General features: G+C 37.2%; 2 protein-coding genes and 1 long non-coding RNA gene across 7 annotated transcripts; 1 reads left to right on the top strand and 2 right to left on the bottom strand.

Moving 5' to 3' along the window:
* The first annotated feature begins 1,083 nt into the window (after positions 1 to 1,083).
* wu:fc38h03 (acetylcholinesterase collagenic tail peptide) lies at positions 1,084 to 9,938 on the top strand. Of its 2 annotated transcripts, none has more exons than XM_059556136.1 (17): positions 1,084 to 1,469; positions 2,202 to 2,308; positions 2,390 to 2,500; positions 2,594 to 2,638; positions 2,737 to 2,763; positions 4,133 to 4,204; positions 4,628 to 4,690; positions 4,822 to 4,848; positions 4,956 to 5,000; positions 5,987 to 6,022; positions 6,145 to 6,225; positions 7,231 to 7,327; positions 7,536 to 7,657; positions 8,063 to 8,182; positions 8,265 to 8,391; positions 8,623 to 8,725; positions 9,124 to 9,938. In XM_059556136.1, exons 1-17 carry the CDS (start codon positions 1,292 to 1,294, stop codon positions 9,191 to 9,193), a joined length of 1,431 nt encoding a protein of 476 aa, XP_059412119.1. In that variant the 5' UTR covers positions 1,084 to 1,291; the 3' UTR covers positions 9,194 to 9,938. The 2 variants fall into 2 exon arrangements, with proteins under 2 accessions (XP_059412119.1, XP_059412118.1); XM_059556135.1 differs by having other exon boundaries at positions 1,088 to 1,469; positions 7,524 to 7,657.
* LOC132145264 (uncharacterized) lies at positions 9,797 to 10,565 on the bottom strand. The gene is made up of 2 exons (XR_009434451.1): positions 10,247 to 10,565; positions 9,797 to 10,189 (listed from the first exon to the last, which is right to left on the bottom strand). It is a non-coding gene; the product is annotated as an uncharacterized LOC132145264 (long non-coding RNA).
* Positions 10,566 to 10,618: 53 nt separating this feature from the next.
* Positions 10,619 to 20,972, bottom strand: wipf3 (WAS/WASL interacting protein family member 3). Of its 4 annotated transcripts, XM_059556132.1 has the most exons (9): positions 20,550 to 20,972; positions 20,433 to 20,445; positions 18,258 to 18,325; positions 17,404 to 17,536; positions 13,474 to 13,650; positions 12,566 to 13,381; positions 11,952 to 12,092; positions 11,672 to 11,773; positions 10,619 to 10,793 (listed from the first exon to the last, which is right to left on the bottom strand). In XM_059556132.1, exons 3-9 carry the CDS (start codon positions 18,312 to 18,314, stop codon positions 10,753 to 10,755), a joined length of 1,467 nt encoding a protein of 488 aa, XP_059412115.1. In that variant the 5' UTR covers positions 18,315 to 18,325; positions 20,433 to 20,445; positions 20,550 to 20,972; the 3' UTR covers positions 10,619 to 10,752. The 4 variants fall into 4 exon arrangements, with proteins under 4 accessions (XP_059412115.1, XP_059412114.1, XP_059412117.1 ...); XM_059556131.1 differs by lacking the exon at positions 20,433 to 20,445; XM_059556134.1 differs by lacking the exons at positions 20,433 to 20,445; positions 20,550 to 20,972 and adding an exon at positions 19,226 to 20,403.
* Positions 20,973 to 20,999: the final 27 nt, after the last annotated feature.

The raw sequence follows: 20,999 nt of genomic DNA, 5'->3' as shown, positions 1-20,999 counted from the left end.
ACTGCAGACTGAAATTAAGTGGCAAATTATCAAGTGCAGTTTTACTGGAAAGTGTTATTGTGCTCTAGTAGGTGTCAATCAAGGCACATCCTTACAAGAAACTTGTTTTAAGCTTCATATCTCTTGGTGAGTATTGTATTGAGAAGTATTGAGAAGTGAGTATTTTAGTGGGTGACTTTTCATTTATTGAAAATAACGCTTAAATTTCAAAGAATTTGTTTCTGAAATGTCTAATTGCGCTTAACCATGAAAAGTTCTGTTGATGACTAAACAAGACACAAGTTAATTAGTAACACACATTAACATAAATAGCAAAATCAAAATACAAACAGTTTTAACCTTGAGGTGTTGAATGTAATGACTTCTCTCTTTGTCCTGGCATTTTAAGATGTATGAATTATAATTCATCTCTGTTGTATTAAAAAGGGAAAAAAAGATTATTATGTTAAATGTGTTTGTAATCATGTGTTTGTAATATTTTAATAAATGTATCTGAAAATCTATTAAATTTGAGCTATATTCAGTAACATTTTGTATTAAAGTTTTTTAGTTGTATTGCATATTTAACTATAAGGTTTCAACAGTGATAAGAAGTAATGCTTCTTGAGCAGCAAATCAGCAGAATGATTTCAAGGATCATGTGACGCTGCAGACTGGAGAAATGGAATTTGATGTTGAAAAAATTTAACTTTACAAGAATAAATTGCATTTTAAAATATACATTTTATAATATTTCACAATACTCCTGATTTTCCAGTATTTATGAACAAATAAATGCAGCCTTGGTGAGCAAAGGACAAAAATAAATAAATACTTTTGGACTGTAGTGGACATAGACAAAACATTGTGCTAATGCGTTTAGTTAATGTTCTAGACACAATTTACAAATCAAGTGACCTGTTACCTAATAACTAATACATTTGGGAAATGTTTTCACAATGAATTTTTTAGGATGTGATGGTCTTATGATTGACAGGTGCATCATTTTGTACAGTTTTTTTTAACAGTCGTTCTTGTACTGAATTAAATCTGTTAGTTTGTTGGCGTGTGGTATTAAGGGTATAGTGGTAGTAAACGGGGGTCTAATCTTGGCATGAGGGGCTGTAGAGGGCGGATCAGATGGCAGATCCCTGACTGTAATAGCAGTCGCGTCTGGAGATTCCCGCAGACTCCGAGGGAAGCATTCTTACGACTTAATAACACAGCCACACTGACAGACAGACGGCAGAAAATAGGGTGTGTGTGTGTGTGTGTGTGAGAAAGAGAGAGAGCTGCTGGCATTTCAAACTGGATGGGAGAGGGCTCGAGCACAGGAGGGCGGGCACCGACTCAGATCTGTGTATTTTTGACACACTCATATAGGAACATGGCCATGAGCAGGATTGCGATACAGCTGCCGTTCCTGCTGTACTCGGTGTCAGCCTACCTTTCACCGTACAATCTGGAAAATATCCTCCCGATGCCTACAGGTATGAGAGCGCGAGCGATTATCAATTTGTGATAATAAGAGTGTGTGGCTTTTTGCATACGCATGCAGCGTTTCATATAAATATACCAAGACAGACAGACAGATGAATAGACAGGTCAATGTATTGCACATCACTTATTACGTTATATTTTACATGCAGTATAGTGCCCAAACGTTTTACAATCTTTTCTCGGTTTTTAATTATTATTTTTTAATTAATCATTTTCAGTTGTAAATTATATTATCAGCATAACAATTTGAACGACAGCTTGTAAATGTAAATTAACTTGTTGATAAGTGACCTAGAAACTGTGCAATTAAATAATAATAATCTTTATTCATTAAACGTCATAATGTTTCTTACCTCAATGTATATTTGGGATATTATTAAAAAAATTTACATGCATATTGTGTGCATGTTTCTTTTATATTTAATGTATGCATGTATCTTTAATAAGCAGGTGTGGATTTGGTTGCACATTGGGAATAAAATTACCTTATTAAAAATATAACATATTGAACGCTTATTATTCCTATATTTACTTTGTCTGTGCTGTCGTGACATTTATAAAATATATGCTTGGTAATTTATACAGTTAGTTTATATCAGCTTAATTCAGTACTATTTCATCTTATATTTATATTTATATCACTCACTCACTTTTTTATCTTTATATTTTCATTTTATATTTCTCTCTGTTTCATCTGGTTGGTTTTGTGGTTTATTCTTAAGAGCGGGATCTATATGATGTCTTGAAAAGATTTGACCCTTGTTGTCTGCTGGCCCCGCCTCCCCCTCCGTTGTTCCCGCCCCCTCCTGGTGTCTGGAAAAGAGAGCCCGTGAGTGACATAAGTGTACATAATTCTAACAGCAGGAAACGACAGCATGTCTGTTAATCCACCATTTAACTGTTTTTCAAGACTTTGCCTAGTCGTGTGGAGGAGACGAGAGTAAGAGAGGAGGATGGGGAGCAGGTGAAGGAACTCTGTGTGGCAGGACCACCAGGACCTCCTGGACCTATCGGACCACAGGTAAGACACACAAAGTTAACAAAGTCCCTACCCAGACAACTTGGTGAGATGGAGAACAAAATATATGAATTCATAGGTTTTACTTTGTTTTAGGGTCACAGTGGCATCCCAGGGAGGGAGGGACCCAAAGGAGATAAGGTGAGATGGTTTAACATCTGGTTACGAGGAATCAGGTGCTAATGGGTCTGTTAATTTTGAAGTCTTATAAAACGGAACTATTCTTCTTTTCACTTTAGGGTGACATCGGAAGACCAGGGTCAAAGGTCAGATTCTCATCTTTGATCTTCTAAATTAATTATTCGTTATTGTGCACCAAATGCATGCATAACGGTAATGATGGAAAGTGAGGGATGGTTTCCAGACTTCATAGAGCATATGGAGCAGAAATCTTTTCTGTCATATAAAATATCTCTGTTTTCGGTGAGGCAGGTTGCATTTTGCAGACCAGTATGCTGTTTATGACATGCTCTCTTGGTGCATGTAATAGTGTTATAGGGTGTCAGGCCATGTGCTGTTTCATTGGCTGCAGTGCACTGCAGTTCTGCCCTGTAATATTACTTAGTGCTGAACTCAGACATTAATCTCAGTCCTGCACTGCTGCTCTCAGTAAAAACACACACAGCTATTTAATTGCACTGAACTCTTAAGCACCTCAAGCAAAAAGAGGGAAGGAGATTGAGGCACAGGATGTTTTATGGGAGACTGCTAAAATAATTTTCTAAATCAGATTTTTTGTTCTGATTTCCATTAAAAATATATATTTTTAAAACATTTACTTGAGAACCACAACTGCATAAAGTTAAACACTTATTATCAGAGAAAAGTCTTTTTGGAATAAATTATTTTTCATTTTATTTTTGTTTATTGTTGGCATTTTTTGTTAGGGAAATATGTAAAGAAATTTTTATTAACTCAAGATGGGCTCAGTAAGTCAGTTTTTTTTATTAGTCTCTTATGCTCACTAGTATTATAATATTAATAGCTAATATTATCTTGCAATAAATGTAGCTCTTCAGTAAACATTGGTATATTTTATTATTAATGAATTGTTATTTTAAATTGTGTCTGTTACTGATTTTACCATGATTTTACCTCGAGTAAAAGGCTTTTTGCCCTTTACTTGTGATAAAATGCACAAACTTTTTACTTTACTTAGCTTTTTACTTTATTATCTTACACAATTTTACTTATTTTTTTAAATTATATATATATATATATATATATATATATATATATATATATATATATATATATATATATATATATATATATATATATATATATATATATATATAAAATAATGCTTAAATTTTGTTGTTAGAAAACAAGGCCAGAAATAAAGTTATTTTAAACAGTACAGATAGGGACTAGAAATAGATTCTAGTGTTAAAAAGAAAAGAAGGAGAGTTTGAGCAAAGAACCTGGAACACACTCAAAAAGAAGCAGAAGGATTAGATAGGCTGATGTATTAAAGGAATGAAGAGGACTGCTGAGTTGGTGCTTTGTCTTTGATTAAAGCTGCTCTGTACACTCAGCACTTCAGCTGCACTGCCAGATCTGGCTAGGTTGTGTTTGAGGTGTGTGTATAAAAGCAAAATAGCACACAAATATTTCTTCTCTTTGTTTCTGTAGGGTCATACTGGGAGTCTGGGTCTGCCTGGGAAACCAGGTTCTTCAGGGCTGCCCGGCCCAGAGGGACCAAAGGTGGGTGAGTTTTGCCTCCGCACAACATCTGACCCATGTAGTCTCGCCACATACTGCACTTTCATAATTAAAGGTATAGTTCACCCAAAAATGAAAATTTCTGTCATAATTATGCACCCTCATATCGTTCATCTTCAGAACACAAATGAAAATATTTGGATAAAATTTGAGAGCTTTCTGTCCCTATACAAAGACAGCAATGTCATTACCACATTCAAGGCTCAGAAAAGTAGTAAGGACATTGTTAAAATTGATTTTACTTGATGACAGAATTTTCATTTTTGGGTGAACTATCCCTTTAAGCTGACAAGACATCTGTTATCAGTGTATGAAGTGTCTGGTCTTCATCATTTTCAAGAGAAATGGATCTAAAAATAGCTCATTGGAGTATATTTGACTTTTTATATATGACTTCATTGGCAGGGAGAGAAAGGAGACCCAGGGCTGATGGGAATGCCAGGAACGAGGGGATCACATGGACCTAAAGTGAGTCACGTTCTCCAGGTGTAACTGGAGTCTAAGTAATGTTGTTCCTTGATTTTTACTTCTTATATAACATTTAATGTATTTTCTTAGTAAGAAAATGTAAATAATACTTGCCTTCTCTGTCCAATTAGGGCTTGCCAGGCCATAAGGGTGAGAAGGTACTGTATGTTTGTTAAAATTATCCTAAATGTTTCTTTCCCTTTGTAAAGCTATGGGACTGAACTTTATATTACATAACTCTCTGTACATATTGTTATGGTTTCAGGGAGCACGGGGGAATTCTGGATATTCAGGTCCAAAAGGAGACAAGGTTAGAGACTAGAAATCAGTTTCTAGACATTAAGGTTCCTTATTAAAGGGATAGTTCACCCCAAAATACAAACTTTATGTTCATCTGCTTATGTTTATCTACAGGGCATCCAAGATGTAGGTGACTTTATTTCTTCAGTAGAACACAAATTAAGATTTTTAACTCAAGCCATTGCAGTCTGTCAGTCATATAATGGAGGTGAATGAGAATCACGGCTTTGAGAGTCAAAAAAACATATTAAAACCAAATTAAACTTTGCGGCTCATGACGATACATTGCGGTGAATCAGAGGTTAAAAAAATGTATAAATACTGTTCAGTTTCTTGAACAGACCGATCATTTTGTGTCTTTACACATCAATGTCCAAACTGTTCTGAACGTGTTTTCAAAAGCTGGTGCGTGACACATTCTTGCTTTACGGTGGATTGCTGACTTATAAGTGCATTACCGGCTGTTGAGAATGTGCTCAGGACAGTTTAGACACTGCGGTGAATCAGAGGTAAAAATCAATGTAAATACTATTCAGTTTCTTGCACAGACCGATCGTTTCGTGTCTTTACACATCAATGTATCAGCACGAGCTGCAGGGTTTAATTTAGTTTTTTGTTTGTGTATGTTTTTTTTTTGACTCTCAAAGCCATGATTCCCATCCACTTCCATTATAAGTCTGACAAGCTGCAAACAGTTTGAGTTAAAAATCTTTGTTTGTGTTCTACTGAAGAAACAAAGTCACCTACATCTTGGATGCCCTGGACGTAAGCAGATAAACATCACATTTTCAATTTTGGGTGAACTATCCCTTTAATGGTTTCCCCTAGAAAAAAAACAACAACATGCTAATATTCTTGGAATATGCTATCAACCACCTACACAGAAAACCTTAGTAACTCAGTAGCGACATGTTTGAAATTAACAAATTGAATATATAGAATTAAAATGTAGGCACTCAATCATATTCACTTGTGTATCTGGTCTGCTCACTTTAGGGAGCAAATGGACTGCCTGGGATGCTGGGACAGAAGGTATGATGTGACATTTTAACCATTAAAATCAATCTCATGTATGTAATGCTAATATATTTTGGATGTCACTGATCTGACTCGCTCCTTCTCTCTGAACCTCCCCCTCCTCGTCACTCCCCCAGGGTGAAATGGGACCCAAGGGTGAGCCTGGTGTGCCAGGGAAACGTGGCCCTACAGGCCGACCAGGCAAGAGAGGCAAACAGGTGAGGACACACAGCATTCTGCTCTACATCCGAGCTCCAGTCTGTTTTGATACTGAGACCTTGAACAGAAGAAGCTACGGGCATATTTAAAACCTGCATACTCGCATGGTTAACCTGTCCATCCCAGTCAAGAGTCAGTTTGTGGCTGAGTGTGTGTGTGTGTGTGTGTGTGTGTGTGTGTGCCATTTCGTAAATAACCTGAGGAGCTGAAGATCACACCCGTGCTGGTAGCTGGATTTGGACCAGCAGGGTCTGTGATGTTGGGTCCAGCCCTGCCGTTCATGTTTCAAGCTCTTGTATTACACTTCGGATAGGCACTTCCTGGGAATGTCTTAACTAACTGCTGGGAAATACCAGGACTGTTACCATAGGCTGTACCCAGCAAAGATTCCTACTATCAATCAGCTCAGCGCTGTGACATACTCATTTAAGGTTCCTTAGATCACTGCACTGGCCTCGGACTTGAATGTCATTTCAGCACCTGCAACTAGTTTGATGCATTGACTTTGTATATATATATATATATATATATATATATATATATATATATATATATATATATATATATATATATATATATATATATATATAAATCCTGAATACAAATAGAACAGTTAACACAATAAGTTGTAAGCTGGACAATTATTTTATATTAATTACAAGAAATGCTTTTTGAGCACTAAATCAGCACATTATAATGGTTTCTGAAGGATCATGTGACACTGAAAACTAGAGTGATGACTGCTAAAGATTCAGCTTTGCTGTCACAGGAAAAATACTTTTTAAATTATTTTAAATACATTTATAATAATATTACACAATAATTCTATTACTGCATTTTTGATCAGAAAAATACAGCCTTGGTGAACATAAGAACATAAACTTTTATCCGAACTGTATATGTATATAAAGTTTATATATGTTAATATTGATGAGGTTTAATTGGGTTTGTTGGTGTAGATGAGTCAATGGGTCTAGCTCAGTTTTTTATGCATTCTGGCGTAGGGGCCTGAAGGAGACAGAGGTTTTCCAGGGCCAGTGGGTCCCACTGGTCCACCTGGACCCAGGGGCCACCCAGGATCTCCTGGGGTACCTGCATCAGGTGAGATAATATATATACACACAACTTATTTCTGAATCACCTATGACGATGTCTGCGGATACGAAGTAAGGTTTTGAACGTTCTGGTCTTTTAGGCAGAGATTTTGATAAGTAAATCAGTGCATTTCTGTTCTAGCTTAACAGGGATGTCTAATGGAATCGAAATGCTTTTGTTTGTTGGTATGTCATGATATCAGGGTTGTTGGTAGTTGGAGAAAAGGGTGAGAAGGGATTGCCCGGTCCTCCTGGAGTCTGTGACTGCAGCTTTCCTTCTCTCAGTCCACCCAGTGCCCAGTTACGGCACCGTAACAAATATGACAAAGTTCCAGCGGTAAGACACTCACTTTCTATTCTGAGGACATCCTACTTCTATACCTTATATATGATAATGTGAATGTTACTTTTGTAATGTGAGGTGAAAGATATTCAGTAAGTAACTTGATTTGATCTATTTGCACTACATACCAGAATGAATCATTTAAAGGGTAAATGATGAATAGTAAATGTAAAATAATTGATTGTAAGATAATAAAGAGACCTTCCCCCATTCCACTGCCTGCTATTTTCATTGTGCAGAATTCTAGATGATTTGGGGTTTTATTATTATTCTGGGTAAACCACTCAACAAGCCAAATTTGACATATCACATTTAATTTGCGTGTTTCTAATGGAATCAATAAGCCTGTTTGTTCAGTGTTTATATTTGCTTCTTGATCAGTTTGTGTTTCCTGGTCAGATATTCGTTGTGGGCAGTGAGGAAGAGCTAAAAGGTCTCCAGGAAGATAACACACTTGCCTTCAGGAAGGATCAGAGGTCTCTTTACTTCAGAGATGAAAATGGATGGAAGCCCATTCAGGTACAAGGTCATTTTGAATACACTATGAAACATGCAGCCATACTAGTATTTTGGGAACAGGAGCAAGTTATTTGTATTTCAGCTGATGCCGCTCCAGGCGACCGAGAGGATGACGGATGAGAATGGAGTCTGTGGTGATGGAGAGGTGCAGGAACTTAACGGGGAAGAATGCGACGATGGAAACAAGGTTATTACGGATGACTGTGTAGGTGAGTCACATGATCACAGAGACAACCACATTCTGAATATATGAAAATGCCTAAACATGAATTAGTGGCAAATTGATCTTTTTTTTAGGAATATTTAGATTTATACTTGATTTATATTTCTTGGATTAGTCTGTTGGTCATACATTAGTCTTATCAGTCTTCTTTCTCTTCACTCTTCACTCACTCCACGTCTGTCTCTTTCCTGTTCTTTATCTCCGTCTCTGTGTGTAGGCTGTAAAAAGGCATACTGCGGTGATGGATATCGTAATGAGGGTGTAGAGGAGTGTGATGGGAAAGACTTCGGCTACCAGACCTGCAAATCATATCTGCCCGGGTATGCACACCACACCACAAGCACACACACACACACACACACACACACACACACACACACACACACACATTCATGTGCATATTTAAAAAGGTTGGATTTGTGCAGACTTTTTTGTAATCTACAGAAATGTGAAGCTGAACTTTATCATTATTATTGTTTAATTATTTTATATTTAATTATTATTATTTTAATGTGTAATTATATTGAATTGTATAAAATTAAACAAAAATATATAATAATATTTAATTTTTTTGCATGGCAAATCCTTTTAAAATAGTTTTAGACGGAGTACAGCCTGTCACACCGCAGGACATGTCAGCCTCCAAAAACTATTTTATGTCAACACCCAAATATGATGGATGTTAAAGGGATCCTTTCTTATCTTTTTGTACAAATAGCACCTTTGGGCAGCTCAGGTGCACCGACTCCTGTTTCATCGACTCAACCGGCTGTAAATACAGGACCTGAGGCCTACAGAAGTCACACATTCACACTGACACACACCCACACACATCCAGATATGAGGGAGAGCCTGCTGAGATCAAGAGTATTTAGCAGATGATCTGAGAGGATTTGGCTGTTTCTGTCTCCATTGCCTCTCTCACACTCCAGACACACACACGTTATAAGGTTCAACTCAGCGGGTACGGTACTATTTGTAGTACTGCTTGTTGATGCTGCTAGTATGTTTTGAATGGCAGCTGAGCTGGTGGATGAATGTTTTAGGAGTTGTGTAATGAAAAGACATTATTTAAATGAATGTATAATATGTTTATATGTAACTTATTTATTTGTTTGGTATTGCAAATGCATGATTAGGTCTGTGCATGTTTCTGTATGTGTATCATGATCTTGTTCCCAAGAGATGAAGCAGTATTTTGCTGGTATGTGCCTTGTAAAGCATGTACTCTTAAAACTGGTATTTCATGTATTTATTTGTATTTTTTTTATTGAACCAAACTTTTATGAGAATACAGCTAATAATTATCTAATTGGTTATTTTTCACAGAAACAAGTATGTTGTAATGTTTATTTGGGTTAAATGATGAATTATTCAGTCAGAGCAATAAATTAGAAGCATGTCCAGTGAGTGGCACTGTTACCCAGTGTCTCACATGTGTCCTTCCTCTTGATTCAGAGCTTTAATACAGCATTTCATACTGGCACAGATTTCAAATACAGACAGATTTAAAAATGAAACATAGAACGAGGAGGAAAAACAAAAGAGTATTTTTTCTTTGATGTAGAAAGTCTTGATTTGATGAGTTGGATGCAAAGTTAGTAACAAAGGGCTCCAGCAGCCACAATAATCGAAAACAGGACAATATTGTCTAATAAACTCACTTGCAAGATTTAGAAATGTAACTTCATTTACTTTTCCATTCATAGTTGCATCCATTTTAACCATTTATTCTGTTTACCTTAAGCCAAAACACGGCTTCACTCTTAGTGGTTAACTTTCTTCTCTTTTACAAAAACTGAAACAGTAATGACCTCAAGACTAATCTAATCTGTATGCACAGATTTTCCTTTTGCCATATTTTGTTAAGGCATATTTTAATCTAAATTTTTTCTCATTTTTTTCTGTTAGTTGTCTAATAATTTGCTCTTTTAGTCAATCCAGGGTATGTTAGAAGCTGATAGGATAATTAATAAAAGCTAGGTATGATAAGCAAAATTATAAGGCATAATATATTTGTTCCAGAAACATATTAAATGTTAAAACACTTATTATTGACTGAAGGAAATTAATTAGATAGGTTAACACTTTTGATAAGAATCAGGGGTTTTAACATGGCTGCAGCTGTAATAGGGAAACTCTTGAAATGTGGATGACAATATATATATATATATATATATATATATATATATATATATATATATATATATATTAGTTTTACATCAAACTTGAATGTTTTCACAGATAATGCAGTTGTGATAATTTGATCTACAGATTTGGCTGCTGTTCTTCACTGACAATGAGATTGAGGCTTAAAATATGTCCTGCAGAAGGTTAGCACCAAACTTCATCTTAAATGAGTCCTCATGGCAGGAGGTTGTGGGTTGACTGTGAAAACAAACAGGAAGAGTTCATTTTCAATAAGACAGGTAATTCTAGATTTAGTGTCAGAGTTTCCTTGTTTTTAAATGAAACAGATCAACTGAGGAATTGATAAAACTATTTATTTTCAGTTTTGTATGCACAATTGTTTCATCTTGGATCTGATAATAACTGGATCCTGAAACAAACTGTTTACTGAAACAGAGACTTGTAGACACAGTATACACCACCATTCAAAAGTTTGTGGTTGGTAAGATTATTTCAGTCCCTAATAATCACCAAGTCTGTATATTTTAATAAAAAATATAAATATAAAAATATATCAAGACTGTTTTAGACCTGTATGGAGGACAGCCACTGTGGCATAGCCCAGTACCTGCGTGACTTGATTTCTATTTTAATAGATTTTACATTGTAATGTTTGCTGCTCTGGAAACATTTTTAATATTATCATTGTTGAAAACACTTGTGCTGCTTAATATTTTTGTGGAAACCAAGATACATATTTTTTGATGAATAGGAATTTCAAAGAAACAGCATTTATTCGAAATAGAAATATTTTTTGTCAAATCTTTACCATCAATTTTGATAAATTTAATGTTAGATTAATAATTTAATGTAATAATATTTAAAAATTATAATATATATATATGGATATATATATTATTATAAAATGTGATAAAAAGATTATATTAATTTATAAAAATAATTTTTTTTTTAACTAGGTTCATCACTGTGTGAGCATCATAAGCCTATATACTTAAAAAGGTGTTAATATGCAAAGGCAATATTACAATTGTATAAATCTGCCTCAAGCGTGTCTAAATGAACAGAAATGTGACCTTTCCTCGCATACACTCTCACATACAAAGAGATTGTTGTACCTCTGTTCTCCTTGCTGGGGTAGGTACGTGGGAAGGGCCTGAACTCTTCAGGAGGGGGGAAGTCCTCAATAGGATGGAAGTGAAACTTAGATTCAAAGTCATCTGGAAAAAAAATGCTATGTTAAATTAAAGTGTTTGCACAAACATAAAAATACACATGCATAAAATCACAGTCACAGTAGTTCATTTCTAGTGTAACTGCTTGTTGCTGTTCATCAGATGGTAATAATAGCCCATTTAGACCTTTAGCTTCATCATCAATGACAGCCTGCAGTCTCACCTAAGCTGTGCAGGTGTCCATTGCGTACTGTGCTGGGTGGAGCTGACAGTGGGAGAGGAGGAGGGGGTGGGATCCTACTGGAGAGTTCAGTGTTAGGAGACCGAGCAGGGGGAGCAGGGGGTGGAGCCATCCGTGGAGCACCTGTCAATCCAAAAATTAAAAAGAATGACTGACTAGTTCATCTAATATAAGTTTTTCTTCTAATATTTATACATAACAAAATATATAATAAACATTTCCACATAAATATTAAAGCCTATGTTGCAGGTTAACCACCACTGTCGATTAATGGGTACATAAATCACTCAAGATATGTATATAATTTTTAAAATGTCTCAAAAATGGTCTTAAAGACCAGTTTTTTACGTTTTTGGTATTAACATTTTTTTTTACGCAATTCGTTGATGAAGTCACGTTGGGGAGAAGTGGAGGAAAGGTAGCCTCAGTCTAGTATTAGAACTATGGCGACTGACTGGAATGAGGAAGAGGTGGCAAGAGCGAACATGTATGCCGTATAATTTGTTGCAGGAATAAATTATATTTTCAAAATGTATTAACATTTATATATACATTTTACATATTTACATATACATTAATATATAAAAGTCATATACCTGCAAAACGTGGCACTGCAGGGGGTCGTCTACTGGGGGCGGTACAGGGGTAAGACGGTGGCAAAGGTGGTACGCAGGGCCTGTATGTGGGTGAAGGCATGGGAGGTACTTTCTGAGGTAGCGGAGGCGGTGCTGAGGAGGGGTGACTGCATGCAAACGAAGCAGGAAGAGGAGGAGGAGGTGGGGGAGGAGGCCCTAAAGGACTATCCTTCATTTCTAATGGCCCCGGAGAAGGGGGTGGAGGGAAGACTCCAGATGATCTGTTAGAGAATGAGGACGGAGGTGGTGGAGGAGGAGGTGGAGGGTAGAAGACCCCAGATGACCTATCAGGAAGAGAGGATGGAGGGACTGATGGAGGAGGTGGAGGAGGCGGAGGGTAGAAGACCCCAGATGATCTGTCAGGAAGTGAGTACGCAGGAACTGAGGGAGGCAGTGGAGGAGGCGGAGTCGTAGGCATGGGAATGGAGTGTGATTGAACCGGTAACCAAGTGGGTTTGGCCGTTTGAGGAGGAGGGGGTGGGGGTGGGCAGGTGGGGAGAGGAGGTGGTCTGTTACTGGGCCGCTCCTGAGGAGGAGGAGGTGGAGGGGCAGAGGAAGGTGGAGTAGATGAAAGTTTGAAACATGGATGTGAAGTTTGGCTTGGGGAGGGAGAGGCTGTGTATGAGGAAATGGGCCGAGTTTTAGACAGTGAGGAGGCTCTTTCCAAAGGTTTGTGGGAGGGGGAAAGATCAGGGGCGCTTCCTCTGAACCCATCTCCCTGTGATGGAGGGTTCCAGAGAGGCTGCTTCAGGCTGGCGGTGGAGCCGGAGCGAGACACTGAAACACAAACAAGCCATATCAGAAAGTCATTCAAAATTTGTCCAAAACTAAAAAAAAATAGAAAAGAAAAACAGATCTGACTTCAATACCCATGTTGTGTTGTGGCTGCTTGTCTCTTTGTCCGACTGGTTTGAGTACAGGAAATCCCCCAGCAAAAAGTCCACCCAGAGTTGGACCCACTGAAGATGGAGCAGATCCTACTGCGTTTGTAGAGTTTCCAGCAGCCACATTTCTTCCACTGCCATCCACACTGTTCACTTTAGGTTCTGCAAATACACACATTATTATGCTTACTGTGATTTCACCAAGTAGATCATTTTCACTCTATTATACACATACAGTCAGGTCCAGAAGTATTCAGACACTGACAGTTTTTGTGCTTTTGCCTCTATGCACCACTACAATGGATTTGAAATAAAACAATCCAGATGTGATTGAAGTGCAGACTTTAAGTTTTAATTCAAGGGGTTGAACAAAAATATAACATAACATGCTTAGGAATTACAACCATTTTTATACAGCTACCCCCCCCTCCCCATTTTTAGTTCAAATGTAATTAGACAAATAAATGTAATCATAAATAAAATGTTCAGAATCCTTTAAGTTTGCAACTCATGGGCATTACCAGATACTGGGTTTGCTCCTTTGTGATGCTTTGCCAAGCCTTTTCTGGAGCTGACTTCAGTTTTTTGGGGTGTTTCTGTCTTTAGTTTTGTCTTCAGCAAGTGGAATTCATGCTCAGTCGGGTAAAAAGTTGACTTTTTAATGAACATAGCATGTATTGAGCACAAAGAATACTAAAGCCCGACCGATATGAGTTTTTTTTTTTTTTTTGGGCCCGATACCGATATTAGGGAGGGATAAAGGAAGATATCAATTTATCGGCCGATATTCTTTGTGTACAGTCGTGGCAAAAGGTTTTGAGAATTACATAAATATTGGAAATTGGAAAAGTTGCTGCTTAAGTTTTTATAATAGCAATTTGCATATACTCCAGAATGTTATGAAGAGTGATCAGATGAATTGCATAGTCCTTCTTTGCCATGAAAATTAACTTAATCCCAAAAAAACCTTTCCACTGCATTTCATTGCTTTCATTAAAGGACCTGCTGAGATCATTTCAGTAATCGTCTTGTTAACTCAGGTAAGAATGTTGACGAGCACAAGGCTGGAGATCATTATGTCAGGCTGATTGGGTTAGAATGGCAGACTTGACATGTTAAAAGGAGGGTGATGCTTGAAATCATTGTTCTTCCATTGTTAACCATGGTGACCTGCAAAGAAACGCGTGCAGCCATCATTGCGTTGCATAAAAATGGCTTCACAGGCAAGGATATTGTGGCTACTAAGATTGCACCTAAATCAACAATTTATAGGATCATCAAGAAGTTCAAGGAAAGAGGTTCAATTCTTGTAAAGAAGGCTTCAGAGCGTCCAAGAAAGTCCAGCAAGCGCCAGGATCGTCTCCTAAAGAGGATTCAGCTGCGGGATCGGAGTGCCACCAGTGCAGAGCTTGCTCACACAGTGAGGTGAAGACTTTTGGAAGATGGCCTGGTGTCAAGAAGGGCAGCAAAGAAGCCACTTCTCTCCAAAAAAAAACATCAGGGACAGATTGATCTTCTGCAGAAAGTATAGTGAATGGACTGCTGAGGACTGGGGCAAAGTCATATTCTCCGATGAAGCCCCTATCCGATTGTTTGGGGCATCTGGAAAACGGCTTGTCCAGAGAAGAAAAGGTGAGCGCTACCATCAGTCCTGTGTCATGCCAACAGTAAAACATCCTGACACCATTCATGTGTGGGGTTGCTTCTCATCCAAGGGAGTGGGCTCACTCACAATTCTGCCCAAAAACACTGCCATGAATAAAGAATGGTACCAAAACACCCTCCAACAGCAACTTCTTCCAACAATCCAACAACAGTTTGGTGAAGAACAATGCATTTTCCAACACGATGGAGCACCGTGCCATAAGGCAAAAGTGATAACTAAGTGGCTCGGGGACCAGAATGTTGAAATTTTGGGTCCATGGCCTGGAAACTCCCCAGATCTTAATCCCATTGAGAACTTGTGGTCAATCCTCAAGAGGCGGGTGGACAAACAAAAACCCACTAATTCTGACAAACTCCAAGAAGTGATTATGAAAGAATGGGTTGCTATCAGTCAGGATGAAAAAGAAGGGCCAACACTGCAAACACTGACTCTTTGCGTAAATGTCATGTAATTTTCGATAAAAGCCTTTGAAACGTATGAAGTGCTTGTAATTATATTTCAGTACATCACAGAAACAACTGAAACAAAGATCTAAAAGCAGTTTCGCAGCAAATTTTTGAAAACTAATATTTATGTAATTCTCAAAACTTTTGGCCACGACTGTATATTATAAAAATTATTATATTTGTAAATTTGGTTATATTTTTTAACTTGAGCCAATTAGAAAAAATTATTTGCCCTAAGGGTACGTTATATACATAAACTGAATATATATACTGTACATAAACCCATTTTTGCAATGATCACTCAAACGTGGTGATCAAACACTTACAGTTACGTGACAGAGATATGTAATGGAGGCTGGGCATTTAACAATTTAACAATAAACTTTATTATCTAAAATGAGTCTGAAATCAGTGCACTCAATTGCAGTTCAATTGCAGTGAACAGTAAAGCTGAAGTCTATTCAACTTTAATTCAAATCAATTCCATTCAACTTTATTCCGTTGAAGTTAATTTCACTTTGGAACATTCATTTACGGAAAGGCACTCGTTTGTCTTCGCATAAAGACGAAACTTACTAAAGAAGTGGGACATAATATACCTTTGTAAATAAGGTACAGAAGACTTTAATGCACTTTGAATGTAATGTGAACGTACTGGAATCATGGCTTAATTTCATATGAAGTCCACTTCACAGGGCACTTACAGTCGAATAAGACAATGCTTGAATGCTGCCTGAATAAAAGACCTCCTTATTAAAGTGAAAGTGTTGACTAGTGTCACTATCTTGCGAATGCAATGGCGGATCTTCACCAAATTCGGGGGATCACTTCAGCTCGAGGAGCTCACTCGAAAGCCACCATGAATTTAACCAACCGTACCTCCCGAAACCCGATGGCTACGGAGATATTGCCATCCAAAGTTTGGATGGTTTTCCATAGACGCTCTAAAGCGTTTCATCCAGGACATCAGCAGCAAACAATGAGAGGCGCTCTGCTGGACAAATTCAGTAATGACACAATTTCAAGCATTTTATCTGCATTATATGTTCTGTAAAAAAAATCTTATTGTCAGTATATTGGCAGCATACTCGACCAAAACCATATATCGCGAGAGGAATATATCGGCCGATAATATTGGCAAAATGATATATCGGTCAGGCTCTAGAAAATACTGCTGTCCGTTTTAAAAATGAGGAAGATGAGGAGTAATTCCCCCCCTCCCACTTTCTGTGTGATCCTCACTCTAGCACTTTCTGAGGTCTTGGCCCTTTATCTGCTGCAATGCATTTCCATATACAGGAAGCCTATGTGTCTTAGTGTGCACATGAGTGCATTGAAGTGTGAGAACCCAATGGCTATGGACCTCGAGTTCAAATATAGCTCTGCCACTGATAAGTCCTTACAACTTATCAGCCATTCAGACTTTCTCTGACGCCTGTTTTTCTCCTCATACTTATTCTTTTGTACTGTTTCTCAAACTCCTTCAATTTCGTTTTCATGAGAGAGTAATTCAATACAGGCTTCCATGCTGTCACAACACTCAATCTCAATAAACAATCGTTGAAAATGCAATGCTGGTAGCTCTGGTTACATTAATAAACAACATTCCAGTGTTGCCACCATACAGCAGATATGAATTTTGGACTGCCAAATCAGGTAATCAGGAAATTAACCTGAAATAGTATCACTTTAGTATTCATATTTCCCATGCTTGCAAACAGATAGATTGTTGCTAGGTGACTCATTTCACCTGATCAGTGTTAAAGAATTGAGTTTACTTTAATGCATTTGATTTTGACTTACTGTCAAGGAATGGTGTGCTTCGGTCATTGACCTGTGTGACCTTTTTCAGCCTCGTCCCTTTCTGAATGTCGGAAAGGAGCGCACTGCGACCTCCAACCTCTGAACGCTGGATTTTAGGAGGGTCTGTCCGTGACTAAAAGAAAGAGTGAACAATTGCAAGTTTCTTAATGTTATGCAGTTCTAATGAGTTTCACTGTGCCATTAGTTTTCTCTGGTATGGTTTTTATTGCAGTATCTATAATATACCAAAACAAAACTCAAACTGGCCCAAAAAAATGGTCTAATCTAATTAGGCACTGAATTCTAAAATGACTTCAATGGCATAACGTGTGATTTAGAAAACTACAAGATTCATAAAGTGTTGAAAAGCTATCTTGAAGAATGTTTCAGCTGTTTTTGTCCATATAATGAGTCATCAAGTCCAAAACAACAACATCATGGTATGGACATTTTTTAAATACCTTCTTTTGTGTTTTACAAAATAAAAAAGTCACACAGGTTTAAAATGGTGAGTAAATGATTCATAATGTTCATTACAGGGTAAACTATCCATTTAATGTTGGTTTTAAATGTTTTCAAAGATGTCATTTGTGTGCACATGCATTCAAACAGAAAGCCAAATCTGAACATGTGACACCTGTACTGTATATGCCTCGGAGTGTAATTTTATCTCTAATTAATAATGCACATCTAGCCAGGTGGTTGCCAGGAGTAACTGCTTGACAGAAACAAAGAGAAAGAGACAGAGAGAGAAGGCAACAGACAGATGGCAAAAAAGAGCCATTATACACTCATTCTGATTAACTATATTACAATAATAGCTATCTGTGAGTGTGTGTGTGCACGGATCTCACTTGTGCAGGAGGTGCAGGAGGTGGAGCTGGGGGAGGTGGAGGAGGAGGGACAGGCATTGCTAGGGAGCCTGAAAAAACAGTCACATATTAAAACACAGACAGTGAGACACTCTGTATTGTACTATGTGCACTATTTGACATTGAGTGCACTATTTGACCTCTCAGGCAGATATTTCAATTATTATAATTAAACAAATTTAATAGCTAAGATATTACTAAACATATTACTAAAGATCTTAATAAAGAAAAGAGATATTTAAATGTATATTATAATTAAACTAAATTAATAGTTTAATTATAGGTATTTGCATTAATAAATATAACATTAAATTATATAGAATTAAATGAAGGCCTTAATATAGATAAGAGATATTTCAATGTATATTATAATTAAACTAAATTAATAGTTTTATTATAGGAATTTGCATTAATAAATAATAAATTAAAGTATACTGAATTAAATTAATAAGCCCACATATAATGTTTAGATAGACTTGATTTACATTTCTAAATTCAGGTTTTACTTATAACATATATTTTACTTATAACAACTTATAACAAAAATTTAACTAGTTGTAAATGTATTTTGTAAATGCTGACTTACATTTAGAGTTTCGGCTAAACAAAAGTGTTAAAGAACACCAAGAACTTTTCAGCACTTCACTGTGGTTTCAACATGAGAAAGCGATCTCCCCACACCCCTCTCTCTCTCCACAAGTCTACAGTACATGTTTCTCTTGGCAGGCAGCGTGTCCATCACAAGATGCACCCAACAGGAACCCTCCCTTCTCTTTTAGGAAAGCCAATCTCCTGCTTCCACAATGGCCAGTGAGAGGTCGCAAAGATCATCTTTTGAAGAAACTGCATTTAACACTGAACTAGGGCCATCTCTAACATAAAAAACCCTGAACTTGGCTTTTAAAAGGAACAGGCATACAAATGATCTCAGATCAGAGTAAAGTGGCAACCTTATCAAGAGCCGGAGAGCTCCGGAGATAACAATGGAGTCTGTTGTTTGAGAAGTAGAGCTGCTCAACCTCTGGCAAGCCCAGCAGCCAATCAGAGCTATTGTGTGAGGAAAAGAAACCCGCTAAATACAGCTGAGAAATGTAGAAGGAATTTAGTTAATATGTTAATTATAAGGAATTTTTATTCTTGCCAAAACAGAGAAACATTGTTATTGTGGTATTGCTCCATGAAGGAAAAGGACAAATGGACAAGTTCAAGCATCAGGAAATTCTAATATTAAATTAATTTCACATTTATAGATGATTAAATAAATAGAAACCCAACATTGTTCAAGAGTCACATTAAGAATTCAACTATTCATCTTTTGGCCTCTTTCATAATATGAGTGTCCAAGATCTTGTGGGTTATATTTCATCCAGCAGCATAGCTCTTAACTCTTAACAACCTTAGCTCTGTCTTTCCCTAGAGTCCCATTAACAGCTTTCCCATGGAGATGTTGACACATAATGTTGTGCTCCACCCATGTGGAAACATTTTTATCCACCTGTAGAGACATGCTGTATAATATCTGGCTGATGCTAATCATAACACTTGTGAATGATTTGTATTCTGTTTAAAGATTCAGTTTTCTGTTTATATATTTCATTCATTTCACGTGAATTTTATAACATTACATTTTAATAGCCTGCTATGTTAAGAAAAGTGTGAGAGAGTTAAAAGTATTAAATTATTATTTAAATGAATAATTCATATGAAAATAAATGGGTTTGTAAATATTCCTTAAAGGGATAGATGACCCAGAAATGTAAATGATATCATCACTTATTCACCCTCGTTTCTTTACAAACCTGTATGAATTTCTTCCTTCTGTGGACCGTAAACTAATATATTTTGAGAAAATATTTTTATTTGTAACTGAACGTCATTGGTCAAAAAAAATGGTCGGCTGTTGTTCAAATATCTTCTTTTATGTTCCACACAAGGAAGAAAGTCATGTATCAGGTTTGGACCGACACAAGCGTGAATAAACGACGACAGAATTGTTATTATTGGGTGAACTGTCCCTTTAAAGGTCAACGTACAACACTCTAACTATTGAAAATCCAGATACTGAACTATGTTATTCGAAAAGTTGTGAAATATGACCAAACTGTTCACATTTAAGTCTAGTCACTGTCAGTGCTGTTGTGAGTCAATGACACTCACCAACAGAGTCCAGCTGAGAACACAAACCAATGTCATATGTTAAACATAACGGTAGTGGTTCAATGGTATTATGCAAAGCCTGGTTTACTGTAATGTAGATTTCAAAGGCTACTTTACCTTAGCGGATTGGAAAGGTTAAATTTCGTGCGTTTTTCTGTCACTCCGGGGGACGGACGCAGGGAAGTTGTCAGAGGCCAGTCGGTGCGCGAGGCTGGGTCCGCATAGCGCGCGCCTTTGACCCACGAGATAAAGTTACTGACCGCGAGCTCGTGTTATAATTAGGAAGACGCCGAGGGTTTCACGATGACTATTCGCGTCTAATTTTCCGTGAAGTGCGTGACGCATGAAAATGTCATTTAAAATCACTTAAAGAAAGCTGTAGAAATATGTCCTCTCCAATTGGTAAAAAATTATCCGCTAGAAATGTCTAACTTATAACGCTTGGTGACACTGTCCAAATGCTGTGCTTCTTTGGTATTTATATGTGAACTGAACCGAACTACAGCACGCGCACCCTGTGCTCCGCCTGTTGCGTCTAGAATGACAACACAGCAGGCGCGCGCGGTG

Source organism: Carassius carassius, chromosome 8, assembly GCF_963082965.1.
Source record: "Carassius carassius chromosome 8, fCarCar2.1, whole genome shotgun sequence".
Taxonomy (NCBI): Eukaryota; Metazoa; Chordata; class Actinopteri; order Cypriniformes; family Cyprinidae; genus Carassius; species Carassius carassius.
Note: the sequence above shows the minus strand (reverse complement) of the source record. Positions and strands in the feature narration are given on the sequence as shown.

What these genes read in the sequence shown, in the direction of transcription:
- wipf3 (XM_059556132.1), bottom strand. Translation starts at nt 18,314, where the DNA reads ATGCCTGTCCCTCCTCCTCCACCTCCCCCAGCTCCACCTCCTGCACCT. An exon ending in TGCAGTGCCACGTTTTGCAG is followed by an intron (nt 12,093 to 12,565) that starts GTATATGACTTT and finishes TTGGATTGACAG; the next exon opens with GTGCTCCACGGATGGCTCCA. An exon ending in TGGACACCTGCACAGCTTAG is followed by an intron (nt 11,774 to 11,951) that starts GTGAGACTGCAG and finishes TTTTTTTTCCAG; the next exon opens with ATGACTTTGAATCTAAGTTT.
- wu:fc38h03 (XM_059556135.1), top strand. Translation starts at nt 1,292, where the DNA reads ATGGGAGAGGGCTCGAGCACAGGAGGGCGGGCACCGACTCAGATCTGT. An exon ending in CAGGTCCAAAAGGAGACAAG is followed by an intron (nt 5,001 to 5,986) that starts GTTAGAGACTAG and finishes TGCTCACTTTAG; the next exon opens with GGAGCAAATGGACTGCCTGG. An exon ending in TATTACGGATGACTGTGTAG is followed by an intron (nt 8,392 to 8,622) that starts GTGAGTCACATG and finishes CTCTGTGTGTAG; the next exon opens with GCTGTAAAAAGGCATACTGC.